This window comes from Rissa tridactyla, chromosome 4 (assembly GCF_028500815.1).
Source record: "Rissa tridactyla isolate bRisTri1 chromosome 4, bRisTri1.patW.cur.20221130, whole genome shotgun sequence".
Classification (NCBI taxonomy): Eukaryota; Metazoa; Chordata; class Aves; order Charadriiformes; family Laridae; genus Rissa; species Rissa tridactyla.
In genome coordinates this window covers 38,676,289-38,688,494 of record NC_071469.1, presented here as the reverse complement: position 1 = coordinate 38,688,494, position 12,206 = coordinate 38,676,289, and the positions used below count along the sequence as shown (strand labels likewise).

General features: G+C 36.0%; 1 protein-coding gene across 4 annotated transcripts in view; it reads right to left on the bottom strand.

The window, feature by feature from the left end:
* Positions 1–12,206, bottom strand: part of RYR3 (ryanodine receptor 3) — a 233,618-nt gene that overhangs the window by 5,003 nt on the left and 216,409 nt on the right. For all 4 annotated transcript variants that reach the window (XM_054198046.1, XM_054198047.1, XM_054198048.1 and 1 more), the window contains exons 90-98: positions 11,207–11,375; positions 10,472–10,558; positions 9,470–9,667; positions 8,712–8,842; positions 5,742–5,784; positions 5,046–5,173; positions 4,047–4,107; positions 2,859–3,005; positions 830–964 (exon numbers count right to left, since the gene is read on the bottom strand). In XM_054198046.1, the coding sequence (XP_054054021.1) occupies positions 830–964; positions 2,859–3,005; positions 4,047–4,107; positions 5,046–5,173; positions 5,742–5,784; positions 8,712–8,842; positions 9,470–9,667; positions 10,472–10,558; positions 11,207–11,375 (1,099 nt within the window). The remainder of the gene's footprint in view (positions 1–829; positions 965–2,858; positions 3,006–4,046; positions 4,108–5,045; positions 5,174–5,741; positions 5,785–8,711; positions 8,843–9,469; positions 9,668–10,471; positions 10,559–11,206; positions 11,376–12,206) is intronic.

Below are 12,206 nucleotides of genomic sequence, written 5' to 3'. Positions count from 1 at the left end.
CAGCTCTGGTCTGAGGGATTTGATTCTATTTTTGGCATATAACACAAGGCAGAGAGTGACTATTCCATGGAAGAAATGAGCTGGCCGCAAACTCAGAATATTACAGTTTTAATACCTGAATTTGTGCTGTTTTCTGTATACAATAAGAAAATCAAATCCTCTTCATACCATAATACGTTATCTGTAGAGTATCTTTTAATGTGACGTAAATAACATTCTGTAGCAACAGGTGGAAATCAGAAGGGAAATTAGTAGCATTAGATTATCACCTGTAATAAGGTTTCATTTCCTCCTCCTCTACTCACCTTTGACTTCTTTTTTCATGACTAAATTACTAATTGTAAGCAGTTTGGGGCAGGTTTTTGTAACTAGTGCTAATAACACCATATACTTGATATAACCAAAACAAGGAGAGGAAGAGCCTGCACATTTGCAAACACTGGGAAGAAACTGGATTTATTTGTGCTGCAACAACACAGCTTCTTATTGCAGGGCTGGCCAGTTTGTCATGAAATTTCTTCCACATACTTTCCGGGTTTGCCATCTTCACATGAGAGTTGCAGCAAATCATATTCTGGATTTTTCTCCTCAATACTGTGGTATATCTTCCTATACTGGTGAGTGCCATCTATCTACCGCTGAGTTTAGACCACTGAAGAATGCAGAGGGCATTTCGAGACCGTTCACTTTTTCAAAATGACATACAGCAAGAAGAAGAGACCCATGGACTTAACAACAAAAACACCCCTCCTTGCTTATCGTTTTATCTTAAGTATCCACTTGAAAATTCAGGATGAAATTTGAAGCATGCTCGTGATGTTTTAGTTACCGTCATCATGTCATCACATTTCATGTCGGGTTCATCTTCATCTTCGCTTTTGTTGTAGAATTTGCGGAAGAAGTTGAACGCCACAACAGTGTAAAGATACACTACTACAGCGAGGAGTCCTACAGTAAGCACAAGCTGTGTATGGAGACATGAGGTGAAAGCAGGTTTCAGTTTCATGCGGTCAGAAGAGACGTGCTAGCTCAGTGTACTGCCTTAAGTATTGAACATGTGTTACATTGTACCTTTCCCAATAAGGAAACTAAGATAGCAGGTATCACGGCTTTGAGGTCTCCCTATTGCTTGGATCAGTGTAGAGGTGTTACTTTACCCCGCGCTCAGGTGAAAATCAAAGGGAAAAACGGTATCAAGAAACTGAAGTTGTTTCCATCTTTCCGAGCTATATGCATATGGCCTATGTATCACTGAAGCACTGTTTCCACTATTTAATTTAAAAGTTAAATTCTGGTAATTTGAAAAACTGGCTATACAGTGAACATTAAATGATAAAAAATAAACCCCTTTAATTAATTTGATAAATAATTTCAACTGGGACTTCTTATGACTTACAATAGTCTATTTTCTGTTCCAAACGCGGTTAGCAAAGCCATTAATAAAGTGGATAGAAAATCTTTTAGATAGCCAAAAAGTAGGTAATTTTTCAGGTCCTGCTTTTAAGCAAATAAAATCCTTAGGTGAAAAAGTTCAGCAGTTATTAAGACTAGATTATATTGTTTGTTGGAGTTGGCATTAGAAGATGCGGCTCTGGAGAGCAGTTACTAAAGTCTACATATTTTTCAAAGTGCGACAATTGGTATTACTCTTAAAAGAAGTGTAAAAGTACTGAACAACAAGCTGTTTGTCAGTTTATCACTTTCTGCCAATGTGTAAGTATGCTCCCAAAGTGAACACGTCAATTGAAAAATCTCCACCTGTCTTTCAGTGTTCATATCCACTAGCAAGAAAAGCAACAGGATGAGGAAAACTAAGCTTCGCTTTTTAAGAATGTATACTAAAAGCTGTGGTCTTGAGTTGAAACAGGTCTGTCAATTATGCTCAGTTTTGAGTACTATATTTAGAAAAATCTCATAAAGAAAATATATCAATCAGACTTTGGTCATCCTGGAGGAAAATGAAGGGGATGAAACCAGAGATTTCATTTGTTTTTGTGAGGATACTGAAAACTTCCTCATATGTACTATTTTAGAAACTTCCTTTCCTGATAAGCGAAGAAAGTTCCATTGGTCAACTTCTGCTGAAAGAAAGGATTAAGCAAACATAAAGAATATATCTGAGTTAAGCTAAGGTGATATTCTTAGGCCTCTTCCAAAACATTACGTGGTTGAAAATGTTTTGACAAGTCTAAGAGAGCATAAGAGTGGTCTTAGAATACATGTTACTGCAGTCGAGAATGAATGGAATGTGTATGTTTGAAATTAAATGTACGTTAAAAAGGGCGTTAGTGAAAAGCTTGCTTTTGTTGGTGTGCTAGCTAGGAACACAGAGCCTTTAGAGATCTGAGAATGATTCCCTGCATAAGTTTCAACCATCAGTTTTGGAAGTAGATTTTATTAATCTGATCTTTGCATGATGGAAGTGGCATATAAATATACTCCACAGTGCACAAAGCCCACACCTGTAAGCACGTTCTTACTAGCTAAGGATTGAAATCTCAGCGCCAGATCATTATTAATGCTCTAGCTAAGGAGAGATTGTGAATTCTGATTAGTTACCACCAATCAGTTCATCATTGAGCACAGAGAAGGTGCTGGTTAGGTCATAATTCATATTCTTGCATTTCTCCAGTGGTAGAAAACTTCTTTAGCCGTCAGCACTCCGTGGGTATAGATTATTATCATTTCATAGGATTTAACATGTATTAAACGTGCTGCAGAAGACACAATAGGATCTATTCTTTAATACAGTTATGATCAAAATGGATCTCATTCCAGTATTTCCCAGGTACCACAAGATTTTTTCCAGTACTGTTACAAAACGCATTCATTTTCACACCTTTGCATGTAGCACTAACCTGTTTGCCATTGTGAGTGACTGAAGACAAAATGGTTCGCAATGTCTTGAAACCCATAGCAATGTCCAGCAGATGAGCAGCAAAGAAGAAGTTGTTGTAGTGCCCAAGGATAGACATAGTCGTGTACCAAGCTAAGTACAAAAACGACTGCAGAGGAAGTGAAAAGTGGCAGAATGTTAGCAGGTGCTCATGTGCATTACTGGATCCAAAATCTAGCTTTCTTTTAGTCACTTGAGTTATGAAATAAAATAATACTTTCATGATCTGATTAGAATCACAGTCTGAATGTAATACCTCTATTTTACATGTTCAAAAAAGACCATCTTAGTGTCTCTTATCATCTCCACTGTTCATTTAAGGAATGTTTATTGCTTAGTTATGCTAATGAGACCTCTGTCTTTGCACACTTAAATGCAGTCTTCAGCATATGTGTTATTAACATGAAAATCCCCTATCTTAAAACTTTTTGTTACACAATACTTTAAATTTTAATACTGATTCTGAAGGAAAGAAAATGCATTGTATTACTCTTGAGACACTTTCTCTGTTGAAGTCTCAGACCACATCAACCAGGACACCTAGAAAACCGACGGCAGATAACACAGCTTATTCTTTTAACAAGCAGTGAACCTGAAGCCACTTTGACATGAAAGCTCTTATTGAAGAACAGTGGCTCGGTGTGCTTTTAGTGCGCAATGAATATATGCATCTTCACTTGATTCACCTTGGCCGCCTTGTTTGTTTGGGAATGCTCAAGAGAATGAAAAAGACAATTCCCAAAAAAAGGACTTTCAGTATAAGCGTGGTCCTTTCAAGTTAACCAACCATATCAAACAGATGATTCAAGAAGAAGAAAGGATAACTTTCTGTAGGCTGTGCTTCATTTTACAAAAGATGCCTTTGGTTGCTAGATTGATTTCTACAAAATTCATCAATGTACCATTAACTTCCAAAATGCTGGCATTGTATTAATGGTGAGGAGGTGCATATTGCTATTTAGAATCAAAACAAAAATTTTAACATAAATTAAAGCAATTTGCTACAACACAAGACAGAAAAAACTATTTTAAAATGGCTCTGTAATGCAGTAGTATTTGTGTATGTTTGTTTAAAATAAAAGCAGATGGTGGAAGACAGAATCATGTTTATAGTAAATCAAAGCATGTTCTTCTAGGCTAATGTACTCACGTTATCAGTGAAAACAACTCCGAGCTTCCAAATGTGGTACTTTGTATCAATGGAGCTTAACCTAGGAAATACAAATTTTTTGAAATGCATCAATGTCAAAATTAAGTATTGAATTCTGTAAGTATAAACAACAAACTAGGTTTGGTACTTCACATTTGTTTGCTGAAGGTGGTGATAGAGATTAGCTATTTATTTTTTGAATGATGTAGGTGCTTCGTTTTTCAGAGAGCATTCATTAACTCTGAGCACCCATACAAAGTTTCTAAACCATTGAAATGGTTGGAACAATTTCAGTAGGAGTGATACTGCTATATTCCAGACTTATAAAAATTAAAATGTGTGTTAAAAGTAGTGAAACGTGGAACTGGAATTGCTTGAATTCAAGACATAAGTGTCCTGTCTAGTTGAAAATGTTGCCAAAATTTCCAAGATAAAAGGTAACACCTTCTGCAAGATTATAAATATTTTATTGCCATTAGATGTCACGCGAACGGAAATCCTGATTCTTGTGTGCCTTAAGGATTGAGGAAACCAAATTCTTGTTGGAGCCTAAATCATTTGGGACTTGGATACTTTGAAACTCTCATCTTCACTGATGGATTATAAATCAGGAGAACATCTCTGAGATTTTTCTAGATACCTGGGATCTAGACATTTGATACCAATACTTATTCGGTGCTGTGGTTTATAAACTAACTCTGTTGTAACACCTAAAGAACTTTTAAATGCTGCACTGATTATTGTTTAAAATAAGAGTGCCCAACTATATCAGTCAGCATCAACTTGTGTGATTCTTCTTCTTACTTTTATAACATTATAAGTATGTTTTAGAACAAACAAAAAGCTTTGTTATTTTACTTCCACATTAGGAAGACTTCTCCATTTGAATTTTCCATGCTGAGGAAAACGTCACTACAGTTTCAATATAAAATCTGTTTTTATCTTTGACGGTGACGTTATGCCAACATACAATTTGTCTGTGAAGTTCAAAAGTCATACCATGATACAAGAGATGCCTCTTCTGGTTCGCTCTCTTCCACTGGACTAAAATCAAGGGCACTTTTGTCCAAACCCAGAAGTTCTGCTATGCGCTCTGCTCCATATAAGTCTCCATACTTGTTAATAACCTAAAAATGAAAGAAGAGAAGCTTTTGCTCAGAGAAAGACCTTGGTGACATTCACCCTATTTTAAGCCAGTAGTTGTCAGAATTTTTTTTTAAAAAAGTCTTTCACAATTAACACTACTAGAACAGTCAGAACTCCCAGGAAGCCAGGCAGGGGGAGCATAACAAAGAAAAACAGAAGCATTAAAGGCTATTATCTGAAAGCTTATGTATAATTTGCCGTCATTTAAGATGGCATGTTTTTCTTTTTTTAGGGGGATGAGGGGGCTTTGTATCCTAAAGATGACAATGACTGTAAATTAGACCTGCGTGGCTGATTGACAGCACAAAGTTATTTCGATTGCCTGAGTCTAGGAAGGAAACCACAGCCTTCTGTCTTCTCCCTCCTCCCACCTACGCTGCAGCTGCCTGTTCACTGAGACATTTACCACAATGACTTCCATAAAACAAATTTCAGTTCTCAATTATTTGTATATTTATGCGTACAAAAGTATATTACACATAGATATCCGAATTAACCAAATAGTAGATTATTGCTACGACTAATGTAATAGAAATAGAAAAAGCATACCTTTCGTTTTACAAATTTGTCCCAGTAATTGCTAGGAAAGGACCTACATAGATAAGGCAAAGATATGTCAAGTTATTTAACTTGTCAGGGGAAGGAAAAAACACCTAAATAAAGGAAAATACCATGTTCCTGGTCACTGCAGATTCTGGTACAATTTCATTCACTCACATGCTGCACTTCAAACAATTTCTTTTCATGTTGACAACAGCTATTATTAATCATCATTCGCTGCAATATCGTCTTTTTATTTCCCCCCTCTTTTCTTTTTCACATCCACAAATATGATTGGCTACAAATAGACAGCAGGCTAAATATTATAACCTAATGAGCCTAACAACTCGATAATGCTAGGGTAGTCACTGTAATATCATTCATCTCCTAAATAAATACTTTATTGCTCCTAGCCATAAAATCAACACAGACAATGATTTTCAGAGGAAAATGTGAGTCTTGTAGCATAAATACTTTTTAAGTTCGCTAGATTACATTTCAAATGGAGGCTGAACACTTGGGAACCAGTAAACAGTTTGCCAACATAAAATTAAAATTCAAAAAATAATAATAAAAAAAACCCCCACCACCCTCCAGAAAATTGCAAAGATCATTTGGCAAGAACAGAGGTCAGTGGTAACGTTGTTGCCAGGTGGATATATTGTTACTGGATCTGACATCCCAGAACAAGACAAGGTAAAAAACATTTATAATTCTACAGCTGCGAGACAGTTCAGCTAAAGAACATTTTGTGTCATCTGCCTCGTGCCCACATTGGTAATTAAAAGAAAACCTATTGTGTATACAAAAGAGAAAGAAATGAAGCAGTAAATCTTAAATATTGAAGAAGTGTCAGGGTATCTTTTATTGAAAGGGTATCTTTTGTTGAAAATTCCCTGCTTTTTTTGAGAGTAGTGAGCAACCATGATGCTTCAATAAGCAACTTTTTATCCTGGGGGAGATCTTAAAACAGACGCTAGGAAATAAATTAGCTTTGACCTGAAAGAAAAAAGATAGCCTTCTCTCTTATCAGTGACATTTCCCTGATCTTCGTAAAAAATACTGTTCTTATTCTTGAAGAATAAGAAATTCTTGTCTTATGAATAGCAGTGCCCAGGAATTCCTCATTCTAACAGTCTTACTGTATAGTACGGCAGTTTTGAACAATGCCAATTAGCAGGCAATACTACAAAATTTAAGGTTTTTCTCTCATCATTTCCTGAATGTAACATTGAATTGAGCAAATATGCAGGAAGTTAAGTAAGAAAAATAATTACTTAAACTAAAGGACAGTATTGGTAAAATAAAGCAAGCGTTAACATCAGAAGAATGAGATTCCAGAACACTGTTCTGCTGGGATGTGAGACAAACTTCCCAACTTCTATTAAGTGCTCAATTTTTTATTTTTCTGAATTGAAGTTCTGAATGAGATTCCTCCAGAAAAAGGCAAACACCTCCAATGTCTCAGATAGCACGTTCTAGTCCAGTGATCTATATTCTTTCTTTCCTTGACTTCTCAGACTTTTAAGCCAAGTATGTGTCTAATGTAGCCAGCTTGGATCTGTCTCTTTTACCATAAACATCTAACAGTGCTGCATTTATCAGGGTACCTCTTTTGCCTTTTTAATTACCTTTTTTTTTCACTTATAGAAAGCATATTTCAGTGTATACACAGCACTGGGTACCCTCCAGCAGTGGTTATGCTGCTCGTTACAATACCTGCACTAAACCTTGAGAGTTGGTTCACATCAAGAGGGGAGAATTAGTCTGCTTAAATTACCTTTGTCTTTTAGTCAGTTTTGATAGACAGTGCAACATGCTGAGAACAGGCTGTACAGCATGTCGTTCGGGATAAGCTGACAATGTATCTCATTAATTTATGCTTGTTTTTGCTGAGAATAAATTTACTGGATGTCTAGATGGCTTGCTGTCAATAGTTAAAGAAACGGGTTGGAAAGTAAGCAAGCTCTCCAGTTTCCCAATTACCTTCCATTGTAACTTTAATAATATGCGCCAGTCTGTATTTCTAACTGAAATGAAAGAAAATTCTTAAAATTCATGTGTAGGAAAACAAAGCATTCAATAATTTCTGCTATTTTAGACATTCTGATTTTAATGAAAGTAAATCTGAAAGTAATGAAAAAATGAAAGTAAATAGGGCACTATTTATGATATACAAAAATTGAGTATAACTGATAAGATAGGTATTTTGGCTATTTGGCAGCATACTGTCACTCTGATGCGTTTTGTTGATTGTTTTTGCTGACTTGTTTTTATCAAATACTTACTTATGCCTGCACATACTAGCCATAACTACTTTGTGACTTGTAAATAACTTTGTTCTTTTACAGCTTTCTGTTACTCCTACAGACTGCTGCAGCTTACTGGTATTTTTCTTTTTCTTGCCTACACTTGTATCATTCACTCACAGAACAGCGAGTCTCCTAGAATCAGTGTATGACTACTACAGTATTTGCTAATGCGTACAACTTGACAGTAATTCCTGTCAGACCTACTCAAATCGTGGGATTGCTATTTTACACGAGATTTACTTCTCTTGTCGTATACAAATTTTGTTAGCAAAAAGCGGGAAAGGCAGGCAGCAGAATACTGCTATGCAATATGAATGTGAAATTGAGTCACTGAAAAGGATGGAAGTTATCTTTTTAAAACTTTCTCAATAGTGACTAATATGTGCAACGTCTCGGAGAGAGCTTGTGAGGTAAGGCACAATCCTTGCAAAGCCTAGAAAAAGGAAAAGGATGTGGAATATGCATGTTATGATAATATTAAATAAACAGATAATACAGGATTTCATATTCAAATCTAATACTGTAGCATCCAACATAAGGTGAAAAATGCCTTTCTTTTAGATGAACTAGGTGGCAAATGGACAGGGAAGGTTCTAGATCAGTGGCTTAATGATCTATAATATTTATAAACAGTTTACATACAACAATAACATTTAATTTTACATACGGAGTATTTATAACCAGGCGATCCCATTGTCCTTTAATATCATCTTCAGATGGCTGTTCAGTTATGTATAGTCCGTCAAATTCCAGCTTTCTAGCTACCTCCTTTTCTCTCTTGAATACAACCAGAGGGACCTATAAAAATGACAGTGGACATCTTTGTCATAGTTTATATATTTTTAGAAACTATGATATCTACCTACAGTATTACGTCCTCTTTATAACACTATGTAAGACCAAACATCACAGCAGCACCTCCCACAGGCAGCTCAATGCCTAGCCAGTCTCTGAGCAACATCCATCTTGGAAGTCAAGCATCCCCCGGCAGTTTTTACCGCTGAGCATGACATTACATGGTGTGGAATATCGCTTTGGTCCATTCAGGTCAGCTGTCCCAGTTGTGCCCCCTCCCAACTTCGTGTCCCCTCCCAGCGTACCCTCTGGGGGATGCACAGAGTGGGTAAAGGAAAGAGAAGGCCTTGATACTGTGCAAGCCTGTTCCAAAATAACCAGAAGGTGGGTGTTTTAAAAGTTTTAATAATGTTTTAACCACAAATCCAAAATACACACGCTGCTATGAAGAAAGTTAACTCCATCTCTGCCAGACTGAGTACGTGAGGAAAACATCTACATATTGAATAATGAGAATTTTTAAACAACTAGATACAAATAGCTATACCAGTATTAGCTCCAAAAATCACCTTGGGACATAGCCAATGTTCTTTAACAAGTAATAGATTAGTAATAAGATTCAGAACTTGCCTTTAAGCAATAGTATCCAATCACACAGACAAAGGAGATGATAGTATGAATAACTGCCAATGCTCTGAGAGCAGGTGCCATGTAACCTGTACTTTCTTCTAAAACAAAAAACACCATGCCCTCCTCCTCTTCCTCCTCATCAAAAGAGTTCCAGAGATTAGAGTCTTCCTCCGCTTCATCAAGTGGCTCTTCTGTCACCTGAGAGAAATTCAAGCATATTGAAAACACACAATAAACTTAAAAGCTTTACTATAATGACAAAAGATGTTTGCGAAGCCTGCTCATGGGAAAATGAGAGAGCATTAGCTTTGAACAGTAATGTCCTTCATTTTCACAGAAGTCTCCGCATCATCTCATGTCACTGAAAAGAGAATCTAGAAAAAGCAAGTAGTTACAAATCTCTCCATTGACAGTGCTATAGCAAAAGCAGAACAGACAATGAGAAAGTTATGCAAAAATGTTTTCTTGGAAGAACCAAGAAAAGTCATGGTTATCTAATATGACTGAATTTAGGGTTTGTTTTGTAATCTACGTTGTTGCTGAGTCTAGAAACAAAGTTCTCATGTTATCAACTTGTACATTGTCCACAAGTTTTTATTTCATGACTTAGTTTAGAGCTTAAAAATTACTACAGGATTTAATACGTATTCTGTAAATACCCCCAAGCCGTAAAGCTGACATACTGCCCTAAATTATTGCAGCAACTTTAAAAATGTGGCCTTTAAAATAAAAAGCCTAAGTGCCCTTCTTTTGACAGCTTTATCTGAAAGCTGAAGACCTGTTCAGTCCTATTTGGCTCCCACAGACGCTTTTCTATGAAAGATGGACTTGTATTGATAAACATAAACTTTTGTCCTTGCTTTTAACTACTTCGTATCTAAATACTTTAGTTTATGTTTGAAGGGCTTGTAATAATGGCTTTATTAAACAAGCCTTGAAACCGTCACTAAATATTCCTCTGGAAGTTACCAAAAATATTTAAAGAACAATACATAATCTTACCTTATAGAATAGAAGAATAAAGTTGATGGCAAATGCAACAAATAGAGCAAGAAATCTTAAGTTATAAAAATTTCTTGCCAAGTAGTGCTGAAAGTAAAAAAAATAAAATAAAATTAGACGTGGCCTGTAGCTAATATCAAGATAAGGAAAGTAGGCAGCAAGGTTTCTAAGAACGTAAACACGTAATTGTGCTGCCTTAACACGCCAGTTACAATGAGCAAGGGCATTTCTTGGCAGCCTATTCTCCCATTTCATGGTGAACAGGATTAAAAATAATGGGCTTAAAATTGCAACAGGAAAGACTGAAATAGAATATTAAGGAAAAATTTCTAGAAGGAAGTCTGGAAAATAAATACTACAATATTGGAATAAACTACTTGAGAAGGTTTCGGAGAGTTCATCATTTGACGGTTTTAAGAACAAAGAAAAATTTTACAGAAAATAGAATTACAGATTCTAGAAGTTCAATTATGGAAAATAGGGAGGTCTTAACAAGGAACTCAAGAGGTTAATCTGTCTTGTTAGACCAAGATAGGAGAAATTACACACACAAACACTTTATTTATATAACTGTATGAAGTATTACAAAAAGCAAAAAAGACTAAATACAGCCAGTCATTTGAAAACTCATGCCAATGTTTCTTTTATGATGACATTTCTCCCTCTGATATCAAACCAGTGTTCTATATTACATAAATCAAATTCAATGACTAAAAGAGTTTAAGAAAAACTTACAAGCATTTTTGTTTGATAAATTTCCAAAGCTTTGAAGAAGTTAGCCATAACAGCCTCTGGTTTCTCAATTTTTTGTCCATGCCGTCGCTTCTTTTTCTTCATTTTTCCCTCTTCTGGCTGCTCAGATTGTACTTCCTTTGCTTTATCTTGTTTCTCACCATCTTCCATGCTAGAAGAAAGGTTATCTAAACAAAAATACGTAGCCAAACTTCTGTATTGTAAATTAGGAATCCTAATTCAGAAAGTTTGGCTTTAAACTTAGTTTTGACACTGGGAGAAAAATGATTGTACGTAACAGACTTGAGGTAGACAGTGAACTCGGAGTAAAAAACGAAAGGTGATCTTAGTTTCAAATGATAGGCAAGAATAGAGTTGTTGAGGAGAGATCAAAAGGGTAAAAAGCCAAAACCCAGGCAGAAGTTACTGCACGAAGTGTGAAGTGGGTGTTTGCTAAAACCACTGATGTACATATATACTCAATACAAGCAACGTAATTTTTAGAGTTCACGTGTACTTTCTTGAGCCTGGGGCTGAAGAAGAGAAATAAAGCTTTTGGGATTTGGTACACTGTATCATAATTGAATCACAGTATCAGAAAATGATTTCATTTCAGTCAAGGCAATCACTGTTACAGATATGAATGAGTAATACCAAGGAAGTTCGCTTCAGAGGACTGCACCTCACAAAGTATGTAGGAGATGACAACCATTCCTCCTGCACCACTAAACTGCCTTTATGAAAATCAAGTATCAAGACTGTACATAGTAACAGGGGAATTTAGTTACTAAACAAAAAAAAAAAAAAAAGGTGAATTTGCATATATGTAAAAGAATGTTGAGGCATCGAGGCGGTTGAAAGTTTTAGCCATGAAGATAAAGAAATGCAGTATGTGGTTCACTTATCACACTACTACTGCAGTAGCAATCATACGATAGGTCTCTAAGAATGTGTTTATCTTCTACCAAAAAAAGGCCCTGTTGCAGCCTCAGAAATGTAAGTC